We start from the raw sequence: 26,977 nt of genomic DNA, 5'->3' as shown, positions 1-26,977 counted from the left end.
GATACAAAGAATAAAAATGAATCTGTTGTTCAAGATGGTGAAATAGGCTTTAAGCCTAATGAGTTGAAGGCGATGTGGAAGAAGATGAAATAAAAACAACACAACGTTGACCTAGAGATTAAAATTATAATTACAGTGACGTCACACATCTGACAGTCTACGAGATAGACAAAAACATTTGCATTGTTCCGGGAAAAAAAACGGCTGTAGATCTACATCGTGAAGTGCAACCAACAGACGTACACGGGTCCTTATATCTCCATTTACAGTGGGGAACCATGTCACAAAGGTCGCTGGGCTTAAACATGCATCGGGCACTGCTCTAAGAGTCAGCATGTGCATGGACACAGCTGATGTCTGATTAAATGACACCTTTCGCCGATGATTTGTTTGATTTCTTTCTGTTATGTTTCAGAGTTCCTGTAAAAACTGCTTGTCATAAACAAAGTTCAACAACTGAGAAATCATTTTAATATAAAGCCATTTTTAAAAGATATAACTAATGACATCATACAGAAGAGTTCAGGTTGTACTACATTTATCATGAACATTGTACTACATGTATTTAAAAATACATTTGTCACAGAGATTTCGGTCATTGGTGGTATTTGGACACATATTACATCAATTAAACTGCTTCCTCGGAACAAGAGTCATCATCGAGGAAGCATCTCAATGAATGAGAAGATGAGTATTTTTGTCTAAATAATCCAATATATCTTTTATATAATTGATTTTAAATAGTTGCACACGGTCACCTGACGCACAATGGGGTAGCCATTAAAACGAAAAATCCATTTTAACCAGAATGTCACTGGTATTACAACATATCTATGACACCAGTGACTAATGTTAATGTCATAAATGATTAGAACAATTAAAAGCTAATTCATATGGAAATTAGATTTTATTTTTTTTGTTGATTTTGCCATTTTGTAAAAGAAAATAAAACCACTTGTTCCATCACTGGTATTATAGTTGGTATTATATTCAGTCATGATAAAGTTTGTATTTTACGGTCAAAATATATTTGGAATGATCTTCGTATTGCAAGTATGATAAACAAGCAAGCAGGCTTTATAGGCCATTTGCACGGTCAGGGGCGCCGTAAGGGGGAGGAAAGCTAGGACGATTCCAAGGGCCCCTGAGTGACAGGGGCCCTAAAAAATTAGGAAAATAACTGGATTGGTTTGGACTGGGGGCCCAAAATCTCTAGCAACGCCCCTGTGCACAGTACAGTGGATGACTTCTCTTCACCTACACCATCTTGCTCTCCATAGCTTGGGGGTCACAGCACAAGGTCAGCCAATGTGCAGGACCCCTGGACCTGGGCATTAAGGGTCTTGCTAAAGGTCCCATGGACATGTCACTATTCTGCAGATGCCAGAGCTTAAACCAGCGATCTTCTGATCACAGTAAAAGAGACTTAGCCCACTGGGCCATAGGACATGTTAACTGACACATTAAGGTGGTTTTATTTTGGGATTAATGAAATTGATTTTTGAAAATGTATCCACCTGAATTCCCACTCTAAATGAATGATCCACATATTCACTTAGTCTTACACATAAATTATAATTCATGATATAAAATGAGCTGGAGTTGTAATAATGGCTTTTTTTTTGTTTTGTTTACATAGTTGACGGTCCAATAGGCGAGATGTTTTTTCGGAGCAAAATGCCACATTCAACATAGGCCAATGCTGTATGACTTATACATACACTGGATGATGCATATTAAGTTAAGCTTGGAGGGATGAAACCCACTGCGGAAGCCAGTGGCATGGATTCCAGCTCTATACTGACCAGCACAGCAATCAGCTCCAGAAGCCAAAAAAGAGGGGACATCATTTCAATGGCCCAATCATAAATGCTCTCTCAGGCTCGTCACTTACAGAAATGTTGCAACCACCACAAATGGATCAAGAAAATTAGTGGAGATCTTTATAGAAGACTTACAAGGTAGAACTCTTTAACAATCTCAGTCTCTGTTATCATTGACTATTTTGTACATCATATTTCATTATAACCACCATAAACATTACTAAGAAACATCAAAGCTTGTGATTTGTTTGAAATAAAAAAATGCTTTATTTTTAAACAAAAACTCATAATCACCAAGTCAGAGTAAGAACAAAAGAAGACCAATTTTCTGACATCAATTTCTTCTAAAATATTTTTTCATGTACAGATTTCATTTCTTTAAATACAGGGATTTAGATTCAATCGAAATTCCATCACCCTGAACCCTGAGCATTTGGTACTTAAGAGATCAGGCATCACAGTGCCTCCATCAATTTTTCTTTCCATACAACTACAGGCAGCCAAAAGACTTATGAGATAAGCAATGATTTCGCAAATCAATTTGAAATAGTCCACACTGGGCAGGTCTCCTGTAGGATCCTGGTTTTTCAGCAGCTTGGCCCATGAGAACTACAAGAAGATCTCTCTTTTCTGTACTTCTCCGTCTGGTAGTAGTCAGACTCGATCCATCCGGGCATTGAGGACAATATGACAAAAATGTCTCCATCCACCTCCTTGACAGCATGCATCCTTTGCTTGATTCCCTTGGAATACCACCTGGGTGTTGGCACATCGTCTCTCGGATTCGTGGCTTTATAAATGCCCTCCCCTTCTCCCAGAGTGATTTTATACTTGTGTGATGGACAAACAATGCATAGTTTGTTGTCAAATTCCTGTGTGTAAAACAGAACACATTCTTACACAATATTATATATATAGTAGTATTATAGTATTAAATAGTAGTAAGACTTGGATATCACTAAAAGGTTTAGTTTCACACTGAAATGTCTTGCCTCAATGTCTCCATTTTCCAGTGAACCTCCTGCATCTGTCAAATAGAGTAGAAATGAAAAATAACAACAACAACAACAACAATAATAATAATAATTGCATAAATGTTATAGAAATGTTATAGAAGAAAGAAAGAAATACAATAACAAACATTCCTGTTATTTGATTTAAGCTTTCTTTGTTGGCCGGTTCCAAAAGTTTTTTTAAAAAATATTTATGCACTAAACACCAAATCATTGAATTCAGGTGTTTCAATCACTTCCATAGCCACAGGTGTATAAAATCAAGCACCTAGGCATGCAGAAAGAATGGGTCACTCTCAGGAGCTCAATGAATTCAAGCATGGTACCGTGATAGGATGCCACCTGTGCAATAAGTCCATTCATGAAATTTCCTCACTACTAAATATTTTACGGTCAACTGTTAATGGTATTATAATAAAGTGTAAGCAATTGGGAACAACAACAACTCAGCCACAAAGTGGTAGGCCACGTAAAATCACAGAGCGGGGACAACGCATGCTGAGGCGCACAGTGTGCAGAAGTCGCCCACTGCCTGCAGAGTCAATAGCTACAGACCTCCAAACGTCATGTGGCCTTCAGATTCGCTCAAGAACAGTGCATGGAGAACTTCATGGAATGGGTTTCCATGGCTGAGGAGCTGCATCCAAGCCTTACATCACCAAGTGCAATGCAAAGCGTCAGATGCAGTGGTGTAAAGCACACCGCCACTGGACTCTAGAGCAGTGGAGACGTGTTCTCTGGAGTGATGAATCACACTTCTCTGTCTGGCAATCAGATGGACGAGTCTGGGTTTGGCATTTGCCAGGAGAATGGTACTTGCCTGACTGCATTGTGCCAAGTGTAAAGTTTGCTGGAGGGGGGATTATGGTGTGGGGTTGTTTTTCAGGGGTTGGCCTTGGGGCCCATAGTTCCAGTGAAAGGAACTCTTAATGCTGCAGCATTTCAAACCATTTTGGTCAATTTCATGCTCCCAGCTTTGTGGGAACAGTTTGGGGATGGCCCCTTCCTGTTCCAACATGACTGCGCACCAGTGCACAAAGCAAGGTCCATAAGGACATAGATGAGCGAGTCTGGTGTGGAGGAACTTGACTGGCCTGCACAGAGCCATGACCTCAACCCGATAGAACACCTTTGGGATGAATTAGAGCAGAAACTACGAGTCAGACCTTCTCGTCCGACATCAGTGCCTGACCTCACAAATGCTCTCCTGGAAGAATGGTCAAAATTCCCATAAACACACTCCTAAACCTTGTGGACAGCCTTCCCAGAAGAGTTGAAGCTGTTATAGCTGCAAAGGTTGGGCCAACTCCATATTAAGGCCTATGTATTAAGAATTTGATGTCATTAAAGTTCATGTGTGTGCAAAGGCAGGTATCCCAGTCCTTTTGGCAATATAGAGTATTTCACCATCTGTATAAAACATTAACTATAATATAACAGCCTTTCTTTCCACTTAGAAAACCCTAGTTTTCAATTGTGTGAAAGTAAATACACAGAAACACACAGTAACAACTGAAGATCACAACACATAAGTACCAGAGGCGGAATGTTCAGGTTCAGTACAAATCCAGACCAAGATTTTGTTTCAACCAGCCAATTGAGCATAAAGAGTCACACTCACAGAGTAAACAACTAGTTGGTTGGAACGAAATTTTGGTCTGGATTTACACTTTCTGTACCTGAACTTTCCACCTCTGGTAAATACATGTTAATGTGAATTAAAGAAAAGCAAATCAATAAAACACAGATTGAATCTGTTGCAACAATACAATACAATTTGCAATCTACAGAAACGTAACCAACTTATACTTATAATTAAACTTATTCATTCAGCAGGATTATAGAAAATGAATACTTTACTCATCCTATTTGGGAAATTGTATTTTCACAAATCCCCATTGTGCTCTCCATAAGACACACATATAGGTGAGACCAAGCTTAGGGTTCATAGCACAGCTGACCAGAGAACAACTGGGACCAATTGTGGCATCAGTCTGCTGTCCCCTGGGTTCGAACCAGTGACCTTCCGATCATGAGTCCAAGCCCACAGAGCTAAAAACGCATCTTATTAGTCTTTTAAGATAATTTTTGTGTGCACTTCAGAGACAACAGCGCAACACAAATTACAATGTAGCATATCTTCTCTTGTGAAAAGCTCAGCTACAGTTATTAGGTAATCAATGTTTTGTTTGATGCAGTGACAAACAGAGCAAGAAAAAAAACTCAGTTTGCACTTAGAGAATTAGTGTCACTGGGAAAAAAATACACTACTTGTTCACAGATAATGATAATGAGTTTAACATTGTTTAAAAAATCATAATTTGAAGATTTGAAGTGACCTGCTTTTGAGAAATGTGATGTTATACTCACGATAACAATGCAAGTCCATGGCGTAGAATGTTCCTTTGTGGTGGATAACAAGAATATCCCTCCCATGAACAAATTTTGTTATCCGTTTAGTCTTAATTATTTCTTCCTTCTTCCCAATAAAGTACGATTCTGCTAGCTTTTCCCGCTTTGTTGTGGCAGACATGACTGATTCCAACGGTGATCCTCTTAACCTACAGTCCTTCTTTAATAAATGCAATAACAGATTTCCATTTGCATTTTATTGTACTCACACTGCACTGAAATTCAAATGTTCAGAAAACCAAGTATTTTTATATACAATAAGGAATACTGTAACAGTTAATACTTGTAGGAATTCCAAGTAAGCCCATTTATTTGTCACAAATCATATTCATTGTTATCCTTAGTAACTTTTAAACTTTCAGTGCAGTACAGTTACAATTCCTAACCTACACCAGTTCAATAGTCCAAAGACTTATTTCACTGGGGTGGAAAATATTATGAAATTACAAACATTTTTACCAGTACAAAACATATTATGTAACTGTTTATAGAAATGTCATATACATTATGCTTTGTCCATGCAAATTAGATGATGCTGTATGAAAAAGAGAAACCATTCGGTTTTAAGGGGATTTTTGGATTCCTTAAGCGGTCTTCATTACTCACCTGTGGATTTACTAAAAGAGCTGTAATGCGGATTATTCTTCATTTTTGGCGTTTTAAGGTTATATTTCAGACCCATTTTGAGCATAGCTTCATTACTGTACATAGCCTTACATGTTATTTACAGTGTCATGGGACATTTACAGTACTTTTCTTAATTTTGTATCTGTATGCTTAACACCAGATACTCTTATAACGGCATATTCTACCATATTTCAACACAACAATGTAACAACATTAAGGCATCGTTAAGAAAATAAATAAGTAAAAAACAGATGTCGTTATAAAAAAATAGATTCTACTTCACACTACTTCAGTCATGACCTTTTTTTCTGTCTTCGTTTTAAGTCTCACCTTTAAGATGTCCCGTTAGTTTAAGTTCCTTCTTCTCTGTCTTCATTCAAACGGAGGTTCATGTGAAGGTCTTGCTGTGTGCCGTACACGTGTAGATAATGGGGCACCGACCAGCGCTTATCTACGTTACACTGAATTGGACGGTTATTTTTTATCTCTTTCTTAGTAATCGGTTCTTTACTTCTGAACTGAACATGACGCATCACCGGATGTACCTTGAGGGGTCAAATTTTCTTTTTGACCCTGCAATAATTTAGTTATAAGCCATGTTACATTTTTCTCGATTGCTTCGGCACATTTCTCAAGTGACAGTTAATACTTGGAAAGCAGATAGTACGAGGCTCTGTAGTGGTAGTAGGATCTATACTATACCAATAATGCAATTGCTCACTAGGTATAGACCAGTGATTACATGTATATGTCAGTGCTGATTATGTTAAAAGTACTAACTTCTGCGTATAGAGTATACATTTATTGTAAGGAAAAAGTAACACTGTAGCAATGTAGAGAGAGACGGTGCAAAACTAAAAATCGACTAGCTGAAGTAAATGCACAACTAGCCGAAGCGTAAGTGGATCACTCGAATTTTATTTAAAATTCATCAGACCGGTGTGGTCAAAAAAATTATCTAATATAACGGATGGAATATTTAACATGAATAGTTAACTCTAACTGTAGTAGTTAGAGATGAATGGATAGAGGGTCTGAACCTTTATTAGGGGGGGGGGTGGGGGGCTGATGGCAAACTATTCATGACTTAAGCCAATAAATGCGCATATATTGGTAACAAAACAGTTCCTACGAGATGGATCCGAATAGCGGAGCCAATTTGCATTTGCACAGTTTGGCTGACACATCCGAAGATGTTGAGGGTCCATTCACTTCAACGACACGACTCACCACAGTATAAACTTATTCCTAATGTCCTGTGTATAAGTGAAAGTATGACATGTTTAAGTTTAACTTAAACGTATGACACTCAGAACTTAAATGTTTACTTCCTAGTTGTCTTTTGAGGAACAACATATGGTCCATCTGGACAAGCAAAAAAGTGGTATCTCCAGATGAAGCATATTAATCTTTTAAAAAGAAAAAAAGTTTAGAAATTCTGTAACACCAGTTAAAAGTGAATTTTGTGGTCGTCAATAATTGGATGATTCTTAATTGCTGTAAAATGACCAAGAAAATTGTATCATCTTAATGTGCACACAGTAATATGCCACATGAATGAAACTGTAGTGGATTTGTTTTTATTTCATTTATTGTGGTGGTTGTGAGTGATTGCCAAGAAAAACGGTTAATTGCACTGATATCCCTGAGAACTCTGCCATCTCTGAGGTCTGGGAGATGGAATGTTTGTTCTTCCTCTGGCTAAACGTGTGGTTCAGCAGGATGGACTCTCAATTTAAGTCACGTACAGATTAATTATGTGCCCTGCGCAAATTTGTCATACAATCCAATTTGTCATATAAATCCACGAGTCATGGACAGAGTCAGGTCATTTTTCTGGAGCATTAAATATCATCTGTGTCATCTTGTCAGTGAACACATATAGGCCCTAATAAGACTGGGAAATAAATCTTTGAATTGGAAATAAAGTGTACTGACACTACCTGCACATTAATGTTGTGTAAAGACTGCGTGTTAATGTAATCTCCTTCATTTGCTACTTTATTACAGTGATGGGATTGTTACTTCCATCTAGGCATTCAAGGTATTAGTGAATCCTGCAATATTTAGATAATTATATTTATTCATTGAGATAAATCGCTCAGTGATGTCAGTAATAAATATTTCTGTATTAGATGACAAACCTGCAATTTGGTGGAACTATCCTTTAATTATTCTGCGAGGTGTATGTTCGGGAAAACGAGAAAAATATGTAGTAGCCTTTTGAGTGCAACGCATATACTGTGGATAGCCCGACATGCTGTTGCTTTGCCATGCAATGTGTTCGGGGTCTCCATACAGGCTTCCTGTAGGGAAAAAACGGTGGGTAACATAAAGCGTGTTTAGATGTAAGTGCACATCTACGGTGTGTGATGTTTCAAAATAAGAGCCTGAAAACGAGCATCCAGATAAATAAGAAACTTTAAACAAATCAAATTAAATTAAGTTAAATGTTACTGACCCCAGGGGAACATCAGACTACTGAATAATTGAGTCATGGACTGGGATGAGAAACGGTAAATATTTTTAAAACGTATTTAACTTTTTAGAAACGCGACCGTTCACAAAGATAATGGCCAGGAAATAACAGAAGGTCTAACCGGAGAATTTCCGCCTCTATGTCGTCCATCTCTTTAAGAAAGGGGGAATCAAACCGCCGAACTGTGCTGACACAATCGCAGCACCGGCTTTAAATCCTAGTTTCATTCAGCTAAACCGCTGCCCAGAGCTCTGGTTCCGAGCTATTGTGGCTATGAATATTATATGACGCTCTGCCTAATCTCGGTTTCTGGAACGGAAAATGATCCGGTTCACACTTTTAACTCGGGATTCTGCGCTAAATCCAAGGTCTTCGGTAGAAAATCGGAGCTGCAACCACTCAAAACACGTAGGCAGTTTTAGTGTTACACTTAAACGTGGTCGGTGGGAAACATGGGGGGGGCTTGAATATGTAACACCGGAAGTAATTAGTTTCTACCAACGTGAAGAAACGGCCAATCGGAATGCAAGCAGGCCCTGGTTACGAACGAAATCCCTTCCATGAAGTCTGACTTTAGGTAACTTGTAGGTAAGTCGGGACAGGTTCATACGATTCTTGGCCTCAGTCTTAGCATATAGTATATATTTACTGTACTGGGGTGAGTTTCCCGAAGCCTACTTAACGCTACGTCGTTCGTTAGTTCTATCTTTTAACACAGAACTTAAGAATGACGTAGCGTTAAGAACGCTTCGGGAAACTCACCCCTGTACCGTACCTCAAGCTCACGAACCAATGAAACCGCAGTGTGCGTGCACTCGTTATTACGAACTTAGATTTTTTTAATATATAATAGGTATTATTACAGTCTGTTCGTAAGTATGAGTTGTCCGTAAGTCGGACGTTCTTAACCCAGGGGCTGTCTGTGAACTGTTATTTTGCCAGTGCAGTTGGAAAGTGTACTAAGCTGCGAAAAAAAAACTCAGTGATTTGGTTCCTAAAATTGTATGAATAGTTTTTCCAATAGCTGTACTGATGCAGAAATATTTTTTTGTCCTTTGCGCACAATGCAGAGTCACTCACACATCAAAGATTGTGGATTTCATTTGGATCCTAACTGTGTGTGTTAAGTTTGTATCTGCTCTCTGTCCTTACCTGGGTTACATCCTACAGTACAAAAACATATTGTTTAGGTGCAACTTCCTTTAGTGTCTACTTAAGAGAATCTCATAGCCATGAAACAGGGCTCGATTCTATGCAGAAGTCTTATTTGGCAGGGAAACACAGTTGCATCCAACTGGAGAAATTCCTGGCTCATTGATCCCGTCTACTTTGAAGGACAGCAAAGGAGAGAAAAAAACAGCACCTTCAGCTCCTTGCATCACCTGTATGAGATGTTTTCTGAAAAGACACTGCATCTGATGTCACATGCTACATGTTAAATTTAATATTTTGGGCTGCCTTTGTGGTCCTCCATCTCTTCGCAGAGTACATCTGCTTTGACCTCAGAACGTCCCATGGCTCTGCGGGCTTGCGGATTCATCGTATTCCGGCGGCTGAGTCAGTTTCATCCTCCTGATAACATCCAGTACCTTCTTCTACAAACCTCATATGGACGCCATCACTGGACTCCACCAAAAGGTACACATGGTATTAACATATATGTTTATGCCTTCCGTCACTGTCGTACCTGATATAAGATTGAGTAGTTATATTCATAACTTAATAGAGTCATTTACCGCTCAGTGATGGACCACATACAGTATATGACTGCGGTCCCATAAGATTGTGATGGAGCTTTGTGATGTCATAATGCAAGGTACTAGTCACGTGTTTGTGGGGATGCTGGCGTAAATAACCCTACTGCACCACTGCAGTCGCATAATATGATAGCACATACATTTATAGCACAAAATTATGCACAGTACATAATACTTTATCATTATCAAAAATATTGGTTTATATATTTACTACACTGTATTTTTTTTATTATCGTTTAGGCTATACGGTATAGCCTTGGCGTGTAGTAGACTGTATCATTTAGGTTTGTGTAAGTACACTCTATGATGTTTGCATGACGACGAAATTGCCTGACGATGCATTTCTTAGAATGTATCCTCATTAAGCAATGCATGACTGTAACCAACTAGCATACTTATATTAATATCTGCTTCGACGCTCTGTGGAGCAGTGCTCATTCGTGATAGAAAGCTGGCAGAGTTGGGTAATTCAGGTCCAGAGAGTAAAAGTCCAGACCAAGATTTTGTTTCAACCAAGCAGTTGAGCATGAAGAGTCAGAGTCACAGAGTACTCAACTAGTTGGTTGAAACAAAATCCCGATCTGGGATTTTACTCTCTGGACCTGAATTACCCAACTCTGAAAGCTGGTGACACTGGATTCCACTTCATTCAACTCACAGATGTTGTTAAGTTACCGGTGATAGGCACTTGAAATTTCCATATTATCTGCAAGCCAGAATGTGAATTTCTAGGTATTCCCCAGCAGGTTAGAGGGATGACACATTACCTCAGGTAAGACAGTATCTATCCTTGCTCTTCTCACCTCAGGGCATGTTGACCCAGGAGAAGACGACTTGACAACTGCCCTGCGAGAGACTGAGGAGGAGGCGGGGTTGAGGGCGGGGCAGCTGAACATTATTAGCAGCTTCCTGAAGGAGCTGCAGTACAAAGTTAAAGGGAGGGACAAGGAGGTTCTGTACTGGCTGGCTGAGCTGAAGGACCCAGAGACACAAGTGACCCTGTCTAAGGAGCATCAGGCCTTTCGCTGGGCAGAACTGGAAGAAGCTTGTGATCTGGCAAAGCATGAAGAGATGCAGGAGGCTCTGCGTGATGCACAGCGCTTCCTGATGGCAGAAGGAAAGAATTAGTCATACTAATCAGTAATTCTACAATGTATACTGTTCTCCATGCCTGTCAATGCATTTAGTGCAATGGATTTCCCTGTCATCTTTGAGAGGATGTAAATAAACAGTTAACAATAGTACAGCATACTTTATTTCACATTGTTATTCATGAGTAAGACAGAAAACAACCTACATGGAGGAGTGCTACTTGAATCTTACAGGAATTTTAGATGAAACTACCAACCCAGAGAAAGACAATGTGACAAACAAAATAACTTCAATTAAAACCAATGGAAAAAAGTAGGTGATGTGGAACATTTTTTTCCCCTTAAATGTGTGTATTAGACAAGCACACAGAATTCTGTCTGTTCCTTTCAGTGTTTCATCTTATTTTAGAACATCCTGTTAAAACTAAGGATAAACACACACACTTGCATACCATTATAAAGATTAAAGGAAAATAATTCAAAGACAAGAAAAACTGTAGCCAGACCAGTTATCCCCCAGATCATACAGAAATTGACAGCACTGGAGTGAGGCATCTCACAACTGAATGTGGCGGGGCAGACACGCTCACTACGGCCTACATCGTTAATTAACCTTCAAACTTAAGCAATAGGCTATTTTTTTATGTTTTTAATAAGGAAATACACTAATTTGTTTGAATAAATATATTAATTAAACCAGCTGTAAAATAGTCGTGATTTACAAAAGCTGGAAACATTGTTTAACATATCTTGCCAAATGCCAACAATACTTATACCTGTGAGAGGGGTAATAAGGGCAGTCACAAAGGGGAGGGCCCACAAAATGTTTGTACTATAATACTGTGTACCAGGCCAATCAGTCGATTCATAATCTCATTGTTGTTACAAGGACTCTAAATAGTCCAAAACAAAACTGATACTGTATTCTGATAAGGCAGCTATCATGTTTAAACGTCCTTTGTGAGCCAAGCGGCGAATTAACCATAATCTGCATGTTTCATTGAGCAGATTGTGTTCACACGAATGGAATCAACAATCGCGCTGGAGTATAATTCTGTCTTTCAGTACAGCTTGTGTTACAGATTTATATTATTTTGCATTATTAATCTACAGTATAATACTGGCATAAAAGATATTCAACATGGTGAAATACAGAACTTTTTTGAATTAAGTACTGCTTTTTAAATACTGCTTTGCATGAAATGAATGTCACCACTAATTTCACTAAATCACTAGGCCATAAAAAAATCACAACATTATTAAACTGTCCTTATGCCTGCGAGATTTTTTAAAAGGTACAATAACCAAGTACATCTCTGTGGAGACAGACTGGTTCCCATATCATGGCTCAGCAAGTCATTTGGTATGGTGAACAACAGCATTCACATTTACAAAATCCTTCCATAAAGAAGTTCATCAAAACACTGAGTGAAACCACTTGAAATTGGAGTACTGTCAATTTTGGTCTGTGAATCAAAGACAAAACAGTGATCAATGGCTTACATTGTTAAAAAGTTTAAACATGCCATTCATTCTGGTTGACTGAAGCTACATGAGACTGAACCGAAATACAGACTCAATGAAACTGCCAAACTATTTTCAGCTCAGTCAAATGAAAACTGGTAATAATTTATGAACTGCTGTTAGCGTGTAAATCTTTGCTTTTAATGTCAAGGTTTCCAGAATACTTCTTTGCCAATCACCACAAAACATTATACAAGTTCATTCAGTGATCAAATCACAAAATTCTAATTGTTTGGATTCATTTTTGGTTGCCCTCCAACTTATATTCACTATGCATTACTAGAAACGGAAAAAAACACTTTGAAAAATCTAAATGATTGCATTTTTAAGTGAATCAGTCACACTAATTTCTTAATTTCACAACACTACAAGAACACAAATCAAATTAAACAAGAAAAAAGTAGAAATAATAATAAAAAAAAAAACAAAAACCATCAGAACTTTTCACCAGATATCTTCCCGGTGCTGCTTTCGCAGGGTCTCCTTCATCCGTTAACGTGCTCTAATTTTGCAGAAAGAAAACACGCTTTTAAATGGATGCCAGTGGACAGCAGCAGAGGTTTTCAATAAAAACAGCCTCTGCTTCCTGCTATCAGTGTATTGACAGTGTGTTTTATCCCAGTAAGGTGGATGACTGCCCAGAGAAGTCCAGCCCCCACGCCTCTCTCCGAGTGCTGAGCAGGCAGGCTGGACAGATGCCAGATGCATGTCCAGCTCTGTGCACTGGTCACTGGGGGGGGGGGGCAAAGCAGAAACAGCTGACTGCATCGTCAAAGTGCACCTTGTTGCGCTCGCAGACAGAGTGGGCGAAGGTCTCACACTCGTGCTCAAATGCATAGGATCCCACAAGCACCGTCTGTCCTGTGGGTTTATGTCTTGTCCTTAGGCTACATCATAACATCAATGCAAACACAGAAGAAGAAGCTTCTCTTGATTTGATTCCGTTCAGTCTCCTTTTTAGACCATGAAATGCCACAGTTCGTGGACCGATCACAGCGGCTGAGGCTCAGCCAGGTTGAGGTCTACAGTAAAAGTGACTCCAAAAATTTCTACGCAATTTACAAGTTATGATTGGAGCAGAAACACAAAAGAAATACAAGTTTCATACATGCAGTGATTCTTCCTTGGCATTTTTCACATAGGTGGTGCAGGGAGCAGAGAACCCCCCCCCAGTCCCCGAGAACGAAGGGCACACGTCGGCTTCTGCAGGAGCTTTTTCCACGTGTGCGTGTACGTGCATGCGTGTTTGCGTGAAGGCTGTGGGAATGGGGGTGAAAATCATCCAGCATCCAGCTGGCTTTTCAGTCTCTCTTACACACAGGCACAAAATAGTGTGGATCAAGCATACACCCAGGTTCAGAAGTAGCGTGGTCTCTGGGATTGGACAGGTTGGTTCTCCTGATTTGTGCCAGCAGAAATACTGCTTTGGGGGTGGTGCTGGGGTCTTGGTATGGGGGGGAAGGGGGCTCTCTTTCTGCCTGGTGACTGAGCAGCCTGGACACCTGACCCTTATAAACCTATCCACTACACACAAATTACACTTTAGAATGGGGCTTTTGGTCATGTGAACAGCAGCCCAGATTCTAATGCACTAAGACAGTTACACTTCATTCACAAACACTTCCATGTCTTTCAATAATAATTTTATATCTCTGTCCAGTATTTATTAAAAAATAGAGTACTGTTCTCTGTCCCCTGGGGAAAAACTACCTTAAACTGATTGTGGGGGGTAACTAAACATTCTGTCAGCTCAGGAAGAAACAGATGAAAATGCAGGAAGCTGCTGGACGATACGCAGTTCAGGCAAATCTGTTATTGGTCCTGAACTGAAAGTATTAACTGTCAGACATCAAAACACAAAGCTCCCACGGTCTGGCATGCATTCTCATCCCTCGGCAAAAGCAACGCATCAGAGACAAGGAAGAGACAGAGCAGGAACACAGCTGAGAGTGACGCTCTCACTAGTGCAGAGACCCTGAGGCATGTTGGCAGGCAGCGGGACCGTGTGGCTACAGATGGAGGTGGGGTGGCCGGAGGGGCATGGATCTGGGCTATGCTGGTGAATCTGCAACACTGAGAGCAACTTAAGAGGAGGAGGATCTGACATTGTCGAGGAAGTCCATGTGTCTGCCGTGAGCGAGTGTGACCATTTGACAGAAAAAAAAAAACAGCGCTGATGTGCAGAGGCTGGTGGCTGAGGAGGTGGGTCACGACTCCTCATTGCCAGAGTCTTCTTCATCATCATAGCAGTCAGGCCCTGCATCCCCACCCACGCCGCCCGCCTCCGCATCCTCATCCTCCTCTTCCTCCTCCACGTCATCATCATATAGGTCGTCGTACAGCAGATCGGAGCTGCTGTCATGGGAAGGCACTTTGGTCTGGACGCAGTACTCGGCCAGGGTGGTGGGAACGTGGACCCCGTCCCTCTCGGCCTCAGCTTTGGTGGCCAGCACCTGCTTCCTGTGCACGAGAAGGGGGGGGGGGGGGGGGTGTCAAACAGCATGTTGTGCAATGGAATTCCCCCCAATGGCTTGAGTACAACTGCCTTAAAATCTACCTTATGATCTCAGCGTACTCCTTGTCTTTCCCTTTGCTGTCCCTCCACTTGCGAAACATGACTGAGGCATCTACGTTGGCCGGGGAGAAGGTGTTGGGCTCATTCAGCAGAGAGATCACACTCAGAAGGATGGTCCTGAACACACACATAGACACACACACACACACACACACACACACACACATACATAGCAGCAGACCGAGAACAGCCATCAATACCAACATTCCTTATCACCACGAGCTTATGGTCAGCGTTTAGGTGACTCCACTTGGCCTACCTGACGTTCTGTGTCGGGTTCCACCTCTCAGACGGCAGTTCCCCACTCTGGGGGTCGTCTACAGGTGGGTGTAAGATTGAAATGCACACATCGCCATTCTGTAGAAAACAGTCTCCGTCAGAAACAGACACACAAACACATTCAAAAGTCAAAGGGGTTTAGCACAGCACACCCAAGAAGAGCAAAAAAACTCAAACACGGACACACAAATAATTAACAGCTGCAGTACTGTCAGTGATGAAGGTTAACATTTTCTGGAAGCAATAAGCTGGATGGCTCACAATCTCTGCATGAATGCATCTGAGACTTTTCTCCAGTGTATTACTAGTTCACCAGCCAAGAAGGCGCCTTACCTCGTAAATATTGGGATGCCACATCTTGGTGAGGAACCGAAATGTGGGTGGAGAGTAAGGATAGTCTATGGGGAACTTGATGTGAGCCTACAAGAAGAGAGGGAAACCTCAATATGAAATATGAAGAGAAAAAAATGCATTATACACAAATCAGCATTAAATAATATCAGGTGGCGGAAAAACCGGCAAAGTCTCTATGCTGCAGAATCCATAACACATAGAGTCCTGGAATAGGGATGTGGTGTCAGTGGAATTTGTGAGCTGGGGGGGGGGGTTGCAGGGGTGTATACATGCATGCAGTGTTTGAGTGGTCAGCTGAATGAGTGCTGGTCTGGGGATAGTATAGCCAAGATCTCCTTCTCGACGGAGCTGAGTCACTGAGGACCTCGGTTCAGCGAGCAGCCATCCCGCTGGGGGGCTGAAAGCTAGTTTGATGTGTTAATAGATATGAATGTGTGAACTTTTCCAAAAATAAAAAGTAAACATTTACAGTCTGTGTGTGTGTGTGTGTGTATACACACAGTACTGTACAAAAGTCTTAGGCAGTCAAAGGAAATATTTAAAGATATTTATCTGGCTAGTAAGTATATATGTGCTCAGAACAATACACATTAACATATGAGAATTAAGAGTAAGATGATAAACTGGCAGGAATTTATATATTATACAATTTATCTATATTGCAAACATAAGCTAACTTAATCTCATTGCAATGTGCAGTGTCAGCGGTATGTGTGCAATGACATATAGATATTCATTCATTCATTCATTCAAATTTTTTTGGGTGAAGTATCCATGCGTTTGGGCACAGATACCAACAGCACCAGCAAGCACACAGAAACGGTCCATGGTTTCGTACCCTATGAAATGGTTTATCTGCCACATCCATAAATTTATAAAATCTTATGAGGCAAAACGTCCGAAAATGGGAAACCTTAGAATGCTAATGGAGCAGATTTGAATAAGACAAGGGCAGCTCTCAGAACCACACAGCAGATAAAGTGTGTGTGTGTGTGTGTGTGTGGGGGGGGGGGTGAGGAAGCAGAGCAGGATAGTAGCTTCCCGGCTGGCTAGACAGGCTGGACCCCATGCACCCAGTACACATTATGAAGAACATTAAAGGCTCAAGGGAAACTTTACCTCTGGGATAAAGAGCATAGCAACATATATCTACTGTTTGCATTTATATATTTTTTAAAACAGTAAAATAGTAACATAAAGCAAAGTTAAAGTGCAACACTACTATTTCCTGTTTTGATATATGTAATACAATACAATACAATACAATACAATAATGTCACGAATCAGAAATTTCCAACAAACACCAATGTGTTAACTACACTTAAAAACTGACATTGAATCAATCCAGTGCATTATTTTAATATAATAAGCAGTCTTTTTACTTTATACAAAGAAAAAGGGGCCGTTTGTGAAGTTAGTTCATGGTTATGCCCAAAGCCTTAATTTCTGTTTTCCTGTCCCTATTTGTAGACGGCACATCACTGCCAGACATCTAACAAATACACATAAAGCTGCTTTATAGAGTTATCAGTTCATACGGGCTCAAAATCTGACCCCCTCACAGAGATTTATTAAGCTATGACCTGCAAATGCACCTAAAGCAGTTTGCATCCTCGTAATGTAAAACACAAGTTGTAACAAAAGGACTTTTAAGAGCTCATCAGACTCATGAATGAAGTGATAAAGAAAAAAATGCAGGGCTGCAGTTAGGCTGAAAACAATCACAAGGCATGGCAAGGTAGCCCCCCAAATGGGGCTCACAGCTGCCTTACCAACCAAGATCTGAGGCAAAGAGTGAAAGCCTGCACAGCCATACATGTCTATCTACTGAGGTATAGCTATTAGGCCAATATTCAAAACCAAACATATGGCTATTAGGATCAGAAAACTGTTGATTGTAGGGCTGTCATGAGTTCAGATTTTTACTACACGATTATCGTGGCTACAAATATTCACGATAATATTATAATCTCAATATCCAGGGCTTTAGATAACAGGCAAATCAACATATTTACGTCCAGCAAAATCTCTTGGAAGGCCTGCTATTCTGCATGGTTTATGGACATTTAGTAATACCCACAATGTAGCAAGCAGATTAGTAGTACACCTGAAATATTAAAGAGAGGTCTATTGTGATGCCGAAAAGTTAGCAAATCTTGTAAAACTGGCATAACACTAAGCTTTTTAAAATTGACAGAACTCAAAAATGATTTTAAAAAATTATAAAGACCTACTAGAACATACTGGCTATGCTCATAAAATCCCTCTGGTTGGTTTGTCAGATTTCATTTCTGATGGTGCTGAAGTGCTTTGGAAGGCACGAGCAATGAAGGAATGCCAAAGCAGACACACATAAATAAATAAACAAATAAATAACAGACTTTTGTTATACTTGCACTATGTGACAAAGTTCATTCATAATATATTCATATATACAAACAAACACTTCTACACCAAAACATTATGACCACCCCCCAAGTAAAGTGAATAATGTTGACTATCTAATAAAAACTGTGCATGGAGGCCCCCTGGACAGGAGTCAGCATGTACCTACACATATACCTACACAGCCATATGCAAGTAGGGCTACATGCACCCTGTTGTGACCTCACTCCCCAGACCAACCCCAGAATTATCTGCCATTTGTTCCACAAAAGCCTTCTGTTGGTTCATATCAGACAGGCTAATTTTCGTTCACATCTCGCATTAACAAGTCTTGGTGACCCGACAGCCTGTTGCCAGTTCATGGTTTTTCCCTCCCCAGGCCACTCCAAGTAGCTACTCACCACACCTGACCGCCAGCGCCAGTATCGCTGTGCCAGTATCGCCGCGGCTGACCACCAGCGCCAGTATCACCAGCGCCAGTATCGCCGCGGCTGACCGCCAGTATTGCCGCGGCTGACCGCCAGCGCCAGTATCGCCGTGCTAGTATCGCTGCGGCTGACCGCCAGCGCCAGTATCGCCGTGCTAGTATCGCTGCGGCTGACCGCCAGCGCCAGTATCACCAGCGCCAGTATCGCTGCGGCTGACCGCCAGCGCCAGTATCACCAGTGCCAGTATCGCCGCGGCTGACCGCCAGCGCCAGTATCACCAGCGCCAGTATCGCTGCGGCTGACCGCCAGCGCCAGTATCACCAGCGCCAGTATCGCTGCGGCTGACCGCCAGCGCCAGTATCACCAGTGCCAGTATCGCCGCGGCTGACCGCCAGCGCCAGTATCACCAGCGCCAGTATCGCCTTGCGGTTTCAGAGACGCTCTGACTTCTGGCCATAATGATTTGGCTCGTCAAAGTCACTCAGATCTTTACCCCTGTCCATTTCTTCTGCGTTCGACATGTCAGCTATAATTAATATTTTCTTACTGTCTAACATACCCCAGACCTGTGTATGTATCAACATTATTTGCTTCATGTGGGGGTTCTCATAACGTTTTGACTCATCGGTGTACATTGTGTAGGTATGCACATAATGGTATTAGAAACACTGAACACAAAAGCTTTTGAGCACAAGTCCCTAAAGTCATCTCATACACAACAGAAAAACTTTTAATGGTACCACTTTACAATAAGGCTACCCTTTAACACTTATAAATGGTAGTAACTCATTAATAAAAAGAAAACTGTGGTATAACTTGTTTATAATGGTCTAGTAATGATTTATAAAGTGTTACAACCTAATTAATAACCTGTTTATAAACCTTTTATAATCCCTTTATAAGGGTAGCCTTATTGTAAAGTGGCACCCTTTTAACATAGTAAATGCAACAGGTAAGGCTAAGGACCAGGAGCTGAATAACGCTACACAAACCTTGTGTTAACACCAATTTAAATAGTAGAACAAGCACTGTAAAAGTATTACCTCTAATTGCAGCAAACCAATGAAGTGAAGCACCAGACATAAAATGACAAGCAATGTTACAGAACAAACCTTAATAACAGAACACAAGCAATGCTTTACAGTAGAAAACGTAACAGTGCAACCAAACTATTAGGGCATGAGTCTTCTCAGTACAGCTGATTAATGTTAGCATACAAGCCTTATGAACCTCCCACTGCACTTAGGGCAAATCCACAGAAGCCTCTGCACAAGAGGCCCAACCAGTGCTGCCATTAAAGCTAATCAGAGCTGATATAAAACCATTCCACCTGGAAGAAAAAAGGATTTATAATTTCCTCTGTCCTTCTTCGCTTTCTGCTCTCACACATAAAAATGTCCTTGGAGATACCATTTATACCCCGGCAGAGTTATTAATAGGAGTGTGGTGCATTTGGATGACACTAGCAGAGAAAAAGGGTCCAGACACAGGGAGAAAACTAATAGGGCTTCGGAACCAGGCACCGGACTGAGGTTGGTCCCTGTGCCCCAGTGTGAGATACCTTTTAAACACACTTCACAAACACTACTTGAACCAAATATAACATCTGATCCCTTTGCTTATTCAAGACACAGCCATAAGACAAATAAAAAAACAGCACTAATGTAAATTTAAAAAGCACAATTTAAAAGTGAAAAACCGCAAAAGGAATATCAAATATGAATATACATGAGACCTGTAATGCCTGAATCTGGATAACTACAAGTCTAAATCACAGGAGTGTTGCCCCCACTGAATGTTTTGGGTTCTGGCTTGGTTTCCCTTCCCTTTGTCATCAGCAGGTTGCCCTTTCTCGTAATCATTCATTGGCAAAGGCCCTTACTAGGCCCACTGAAGCAACGGGCATGAAGAAATCAAACCAATGCAATATTTTGCAGTAAACAATTTATCATATGCTTTGTGGGTTTTTAGAGGCCATAAGTGCTCAACTTTGCATTCTAATGATTATAACTCCATACAAAAATGCAAAATTAGTTAAATCAATGCAGAGCCTCTGCTATAATGTATTTTAATGTATAATATACAAATAAATATATATATAAATACATTATAGCAGAGGCTCTGCATTGATTAGATACATTATACTATATCGCAATAAGCACAAAGAAGGAATCAAGCCAGGACAATGCAAGATGCATGCACACATACGCACACACATATATACGGTCAATTTAGAAACGCCAGTTCACTTAAGCTGCATGTTTTGTGTCTGTGAGAGGAAATCTGGAGGATCCGGTGTAAACACACGGGGAGACCATACAAACTCCACACACACACAAAGTGTAAGGCGCTATCCACTGTACTACTGTACGCCATCAACTAGGTCTGCAAGATCCATCCATTTTCTGTAACTGCGTGTCCTATTCATAGAGACTCCGGACCCTCCGCCAATCTCGGTGGCCACGGGAACAAGACAGAGGACAACCCAGAATGGGGCGCACACTCACACATCATTCACTCACACATCATTCACTCACACATCATTCACTCACACATCATTCACTCACACATCATTCACTCACACATGCACACCTACAGACAATTAGGTAATTCTAATTAACCTCAGTATGTTTTTGGACTGGGGGGGTGGGACTTGGAGAACACCCCACGATGACTTAGGGAGAACAGGCAAACTCCACACACAGGGAACCATGACGGAGAATCTAACCCTGGTTCCAGGGGTGTGAGGCAACAGTGCTACCCACTGCTCCATCATGCTGCCCCACAATGTGCAATGACAATATGGACACTGCGCAATGACAATATGGACACTGCGCAATGACAATATAGACACTGCGCAATGATAATATGGACACTGCGCAATGATAATATGGACACTGCGCAATGATAATATAGACACTGCGCATTGATAATATAGACACTGCGCAATGATAATATGGACACTGCGCATTACGCGGCTGCGACTTACATTGTTAAAAGTGTGTTATTCATCTAACTTGAGAATATCAGTGATATGCTAAAACATGTTTACGCTGCCATAGGAAACAAAACAAGCTTTGCAATTTCACAGACGATTCATTTTCAAAATGATCTAATATATGTTTTTTTTTAAAAATCAGTCTAAAATTTACCGCTGCTGTATTTGCATGCACTCTCCAAGCCAATCATAATCACCCTCATCATCAGTGTGGCACATTTGTGAGAAATGTAACAAAACTGATGGAGCAGGGGAAAAGCAAACAATAACTGGCCATTAAAAGACATTTGTTTTCTGCTGAATGGAAATATTTTGGATTCCACAGAGACAATATTGAGCAAAAGTAAATGATTTGTCAACTCATGGCAACATCACCAACTTATCTGGCAGACTTTATTCATAGATAAGTTCTATTTGGCTTTAGTTTGTTTTTGGTACATTTTCAGCTCCTTTTCTTGTTTCAATATTTATTACAAAAAAATTCAAGTATCTCAATGTGAAATTTGAAGTATCGTTCAACCCTACTCAATATGTTCACAAATAAATATACATGTGGGGATGATGCACCACAATATGGAAGATGATGCGGCTAAGTGATGGGCTAACATTCGTTTTAGCTACAGTTATCTTGAGATACAGGAATCATACAAAGCAAATTAAGCAAAATGACTTAATTCAGGGGTGGCCAATCTTATCCGCAAAGGGCCGCCGTGTATGCGGGTTTTCGCTGCAGCTCCCTAATTATATTACTAATTAGAGGACTGATTGGCTGAGGAGTTCTCACACCTGAGTTTGAACAGCTGACCTAAAGGTCACCCCAAAAACCTGCATACACACCGGCCCTTTGCGGATAAGATTGGCCACCGCTGACTTAAAGCAAGGTAATGAAAGACAGGCTAGGCTACTCCAAGAGGCTGAAGGGCACATAACTTACTGTTAGCTGTAGCTACCCCCACATTACTGGGCCAGTCCCTCAAACCTGAAAGTCTTCAATGTCTGCATTTTCTCTTTGCTCTTTATTTGGAACTTCATCCATTACTCCCCGTCACCCTTCCACCATGTTGCAGAGTAATCAAGGCGGCAAATTTTAATTGAATGTTTTTTTTTTTTTAATCTAAAGTTTAAATCACGTAACCATGACAGCTCTAAAAGTAACCAAGTATCACTAGTTCAACCTGCACTTCCAAAGAATTCATTCTCATCACCAATACAATCAAGCTGTATGTGATGAAAGACAAGAGTCCCACAGAGGAAAAGCCTGAAAGCAGCATGGACATTAGCATAAGAGCCCCATATGCTCAGACTCACCAACATCTGTAATTTATTGTAATATGCCTGTCCACATTATAAAAAAACATGACATTCAGAAAAATGCAGAGATGAGACCTTTTAGTTCTCCTTAGCATTATTTCCTCAAGGAGCAAGGGGCTATCGATTCCACTTCAGTCTTGACAGAGCTGATCAACAGAGTTTTAATAAGGCTGAGTCATCAATGGTTGAGTCTAACAACAAAAATAAATACATAGGATATCAGCTCTTGTTATTCCCAGGTGCTAGAGCAGGGGTAGGGAACCCTGATCCTGAAGTGACGGTACCCAGCAGGTTTTCTATCCTACCTGGACTCTTATGAACCACAGCTGATCTCAGGCAGATAGTAACTCATCCGGTAGGTCAGAAAACCTGCTGGTTACTGGCACTCCAGGATCAGGGCTGCCTACTCTTGTGCTAGAGCATAAGACAAAGGCTCAAGTGTGCCTGTAACCTCTACTCTGGTTCATTTTGAAAGACGGGAAGTTCAGTTTGTTTTGTTTTTTTAATCATTCTGTTTTGCCAGTGATGTGGAAGAAATCAATAATTAACAGCCATATAAAGTGAATGATTCCAGCTGATAAGTTGTATAATCTGACCAAATACACAGGGGTATAGGAAGCAGGTGGATGGAGGTGGGGAGGCATGTACCCCCCAATATTTAATTAGGCTTAAAAAAAAGACCTTTTCATTTAAATTATTAAATTCAGCCCCATCCCCCACAATATGAGATATTCTTCTACAGTATTGCCAAAACATTACTTTTGGGGGCAATTTAAAGCAACATTTCCAGATCATTTCACCTTTCACCAATATTCTCAGCCACCTCACTTGATTTTTTTTTCCATAAGCATGTCTACACCTTCCCATCATAACCCCATTTCCTTCTATATTCTCATGCCAGCCCATTCAATATTAGTTTGTCACAATCAGTGGGTCCACATGGCAAGTTAATTTTCCTGCCCATTGAGTAAGGTCATGTGAGTCATGTACCTGTTTGCCACCTCAGTACCAACTCACCTTGAAGTAGCCACCTTCGTAAAGTGTGTTAGGAGGTCCAAAGATGGCCACTTCCCAGTTATACAAGTCAGACTCCTCCACCAATGTGATGCGAAAGCCTTCCACTGGCTCCTCTTGGAGGGATTTCAGCTCCAACATGAGGGCCTTCTGGGAGCTGGGCATCTGCTGCTGTGCCATGTTGACGATGTTGGGTAGGAGCAACGCAAGGACAGGGAGGCTGAAGAGGTGCCGGCCTTTTCAAGGGATTATCTTAACTGACTTGTAATCTCCAAAAACGTGGGGGCCACTTTAGAGAGATCTATGTTGGATCCACGTAGTCAACTGTGACTGCTAACCTATTTGATTTACTAGTTAAATATTAATATAAGGTATTTTAAAGAAATGTCCACTAGTCACTGAAAGGACTAGTTAAGTAACTCATCCCTTCTACACGCTTACAAAACTCTCCTCGATACACAAAAAATAAATCAGAGACAAGTCCTTGACTCAGCAAGGTCCAAATGACAGCTGGCGGCTTTATAGCTCGCACATTGCTACAGTACAACAGATAAACAGCACGACTGGTCGGTACAATATGTATATTGCCTCGTTTGAATTTTAAAGGCTGTATTACATACTTATCTGGAGTAGAACCTTAATTTAAAGTACTTTCGATAGGGGAAAGGATCGTCTGTCACGGCGTTAAAGGTGGTACTGAAACCACCAAAGATCAAATAATCCAAAGTCTTTAAAAAAAGAAAAAAATACAATATTTGAAGATATTTCAATTAACAACTAAATATTTTCAATTAAAATCTCACTAATAATCACTGCCGATTCATGATACACTACGTTTACATTGACATTATCCAAACAAAGGCAGAGAAAAGCGGCGTTTAACTGTAAACTGAACTGCAATTTCCTTTTCTTTGCACCCGAGATGTATAAATTATTGAATTAACAATTATTAATTGCTGAATTAGGCAGTGGCCGTGGCTCGACGAGTTCGCTAGCTAATAGCATCGACAGGCTAACAAAACGCTGGAGGTGAAGTCCGGCGCTGGCAGCGAAGCCAAACTTAGTTCAGACAAGTCAAGCTATCGGGACGCGATAAACAAGCGGCGTCGGCGTTACTCTCCCCGCTTTACCCTCGGCTACCTGCACGTCTATTTTAAAGCAAATGAGCTGACAATCGCGGACACCGTGTCCCGGCTATCGGCTCTGCCTGCTTGCCGCCTCGGTGTCGCCGTAATACCCGAGGAGGGAGGTGTAGTCAGGGAGGGGGGTAGCGGGTGTTGTCTTTCAGTCCTTCCAGAAAATTGTCCCCTCGTTCAGCCCTCTTACTGTGGCCACAATTGTTTCTACTTCTATTTGTTGGATTTTATATTTTCTGACGTTGTCCCTGTCCGTCTACTAGCAGCGGCCCCCGTGTTGGGGATACATTGTATCCGTCCTCTTCTTGATATCCCCTCGCCCCCGTTTTGGCTAATCCGCCACTTGTTTATATGTGTTTATCAGCTCCGTGCGCTTCTCTTATCCGCTCTCCACACCCTCTTCCAGCGGACAGCTAAGTACTTTCATCCAAACGGTGAAAATTCAACGCGAATGTCTCTCTCGGCCGTTTAGTGTCTTTATTACCGCTTCCTGCTGACACTGCGCTTGTCCGCCCGCCTCTCGCCTACACGCCGCTGCGTAGCCGCTCCTCGCCGCGTCGCAGGGTCATGTCCAGCGGCCTTATTTACCCCGCCCGCTTTACTTGCTCTCTACTGTCTGATGTGCCAGTTACTTTTTTTGCATGTTTATTCTCAGTTGATAACTACTCTGACATATTTTATTTCGGATATATAAAAATGTAGTTCGGTAGAATAAGTTAGTGGCTTGGGTTTCTCAGCAGAACCGTATCGTGACTGTTACCCCTGGATTCAGTAAGTCTGGAACTGGATTCTGCATCACATATAATGTTGTATTCAGTAATGTCCGATCTTTGTCATTTTCACATGATCATAGTTGGAAGGTACAGAAATTAATCCAGAAACTAGCCAAAGAAAACCCGAACTTCACACTCAGATTTTCACAACTGGCTGTCATTCCGCCATCATTCTGTGTGAGGACTTTGTCCTCTTTAGGTTGCAGCAATTTCCTCCAGGTACTCCAGTTACCTCCGACAGTCCACGGACATACAGTTAGGTGAACTGGCATATCTAAATTACCCTTAATGTGTGCGTAAATAAGAGGGTATGTATGTGTGACTGTTTGCCCCGCAAACGACTGGAAGCCCCATCTACAGTGCACCCCTACCTTGCCGAGTATAGACTCCCCATGACCTTGTACTGATCGAGTAAGCTGCTGGATTGATGTTTCAATATACATATGGACTATTCAACTAACCATGTTTCATTACATGATTCACTAATAGTGCTAGTTGTTATAATTGCCTTCCATTTCTGTGTCTGAGGTGTACCTCATATTAGTCAAGCCAGTGTTTTTATAATAGGATGTTTAATATGGGAAAATAAAAAATTGAATATTTGTAAAACTTGAAAGGTATAATCACCACTGTATAATTGAGTTCAACTATTAAGAATATTGGTACTTAAGCAGGGATGCACCTTCAAATAGAGCTGTTGCCTGTCTTCAAAGCACAATACTATATTTAATTCCTCCAAATTATTATTATTTGCCAGGGATGTGTATTTGATAAGCAGCTGGAAGAAGGATGGATAAATGATGATTGTCGTTGATGGCCAGAGGGAGGCAAACAACTGTAAATCTACTGCAAATTATGGTTTCCTAGCACAATAGTATATTTAAGAATGCAACGTACAGCCTATTAAAGCAATAGAAATAAAATGTTTTAATTCTCCATAAATGTAGATAGATGAAAAGGTTAATTGAATATATACTTTTAAGTCCGCTATGAAGTCC

At 40.9% G+C, this 26,977-nt stretch overlaps 2 protein-coding genes and 1 non-coding gene across 3 annotated transcripts; 1 reads left to right on the top strand and 2 right to left on the bottom strand.

Moving 5' to 3' along the window:
* Window positions 1-2,600: 2,600 nt before the first annotated feature.
* Window positions 2,601-8,756, bottom strand: LOC111843779 (Rieske (Fe-S) domain containing). Its single transcript, XR_011992327.1, has 3 exons — window positions 6,206-8,756; window positions 2,816-2,850; window positions 2,601-2,695 (listed from the first exon to the last, which is right to left on the bottom strand). It is a non-coding gene; the product is annotated as a Rieske (Fe-S) domain containing (transcript).
* Window positions 8,757-8,809: 53 nt separating this feature from the next.
* nudt2 (nudix (nucleoside diphosphate linked moiety X)-type motif 2) lies at window positions 8,810-11,352 on the top strand. Its single transcript, XM_023811624.2, has 3 exons — window positions 8,810-8,942; window positions 9,839-9,992; window positions 10,920-11,352. Exons 2-3 carry the CDS (start codon window positions 9,869-9,871, stop codon window positions 11,237-11,239), a joined length of 444 nt encoding a protein of 147 aa, XP_023667392.2. The 5' UTR covers window positions 8,810-8,942; window positions 9,839-9,868; the 3' UTR covers window positions 11,240-11,352.
* On the bottom strand, window positions 11,344-25,763 carry ube2r2 (ubiquitin-conjugating enzyme E2R 2). The gene is made up of 5 exons (XM_023811618.2): window positions 24,074-25,763; window positions 15,914-16,000; window positions 15,561-15,658; window positions 15,284-15,418; window positions 11,344-15,186 (listed from the first exon to the last, which is right to left on the bottom strand). Exons 1-5 carry the CDS (start codon window positions 24,248-24,250, stop codon window positions 14,934-14,936), a joined length of 750 nt encoding a protein of 249 aa, XP_023667386.1. The 5' UTR covers window positions 24,251-25,763; the 3' UTR covers window positions 11,344-14,933.
* Between the last annotated feature and the right edge of the window lie 1,214 nt (window positions 25,764-26,977).

This window comes from Paramormyrops kingsleyae, chromosome 7, assembly GCF_048594095.1.
Source record: "Paramormyrops kingsleyae isolate MSU_618 chromosome 7, PKINGS_0.4, whole genome shotgun sequence".
Taxonomy (NCBI): domain Eukaryota; kingdom Metazoa; phylum Chordata; class Actinopteri; order Osteoglossiformes; family Mormyridae; genus Paramormyrops; species Paramormyrops kingsleyae.
This window is presented reverse-complemented; position numbering and strand designations above follow the sequence as displayed.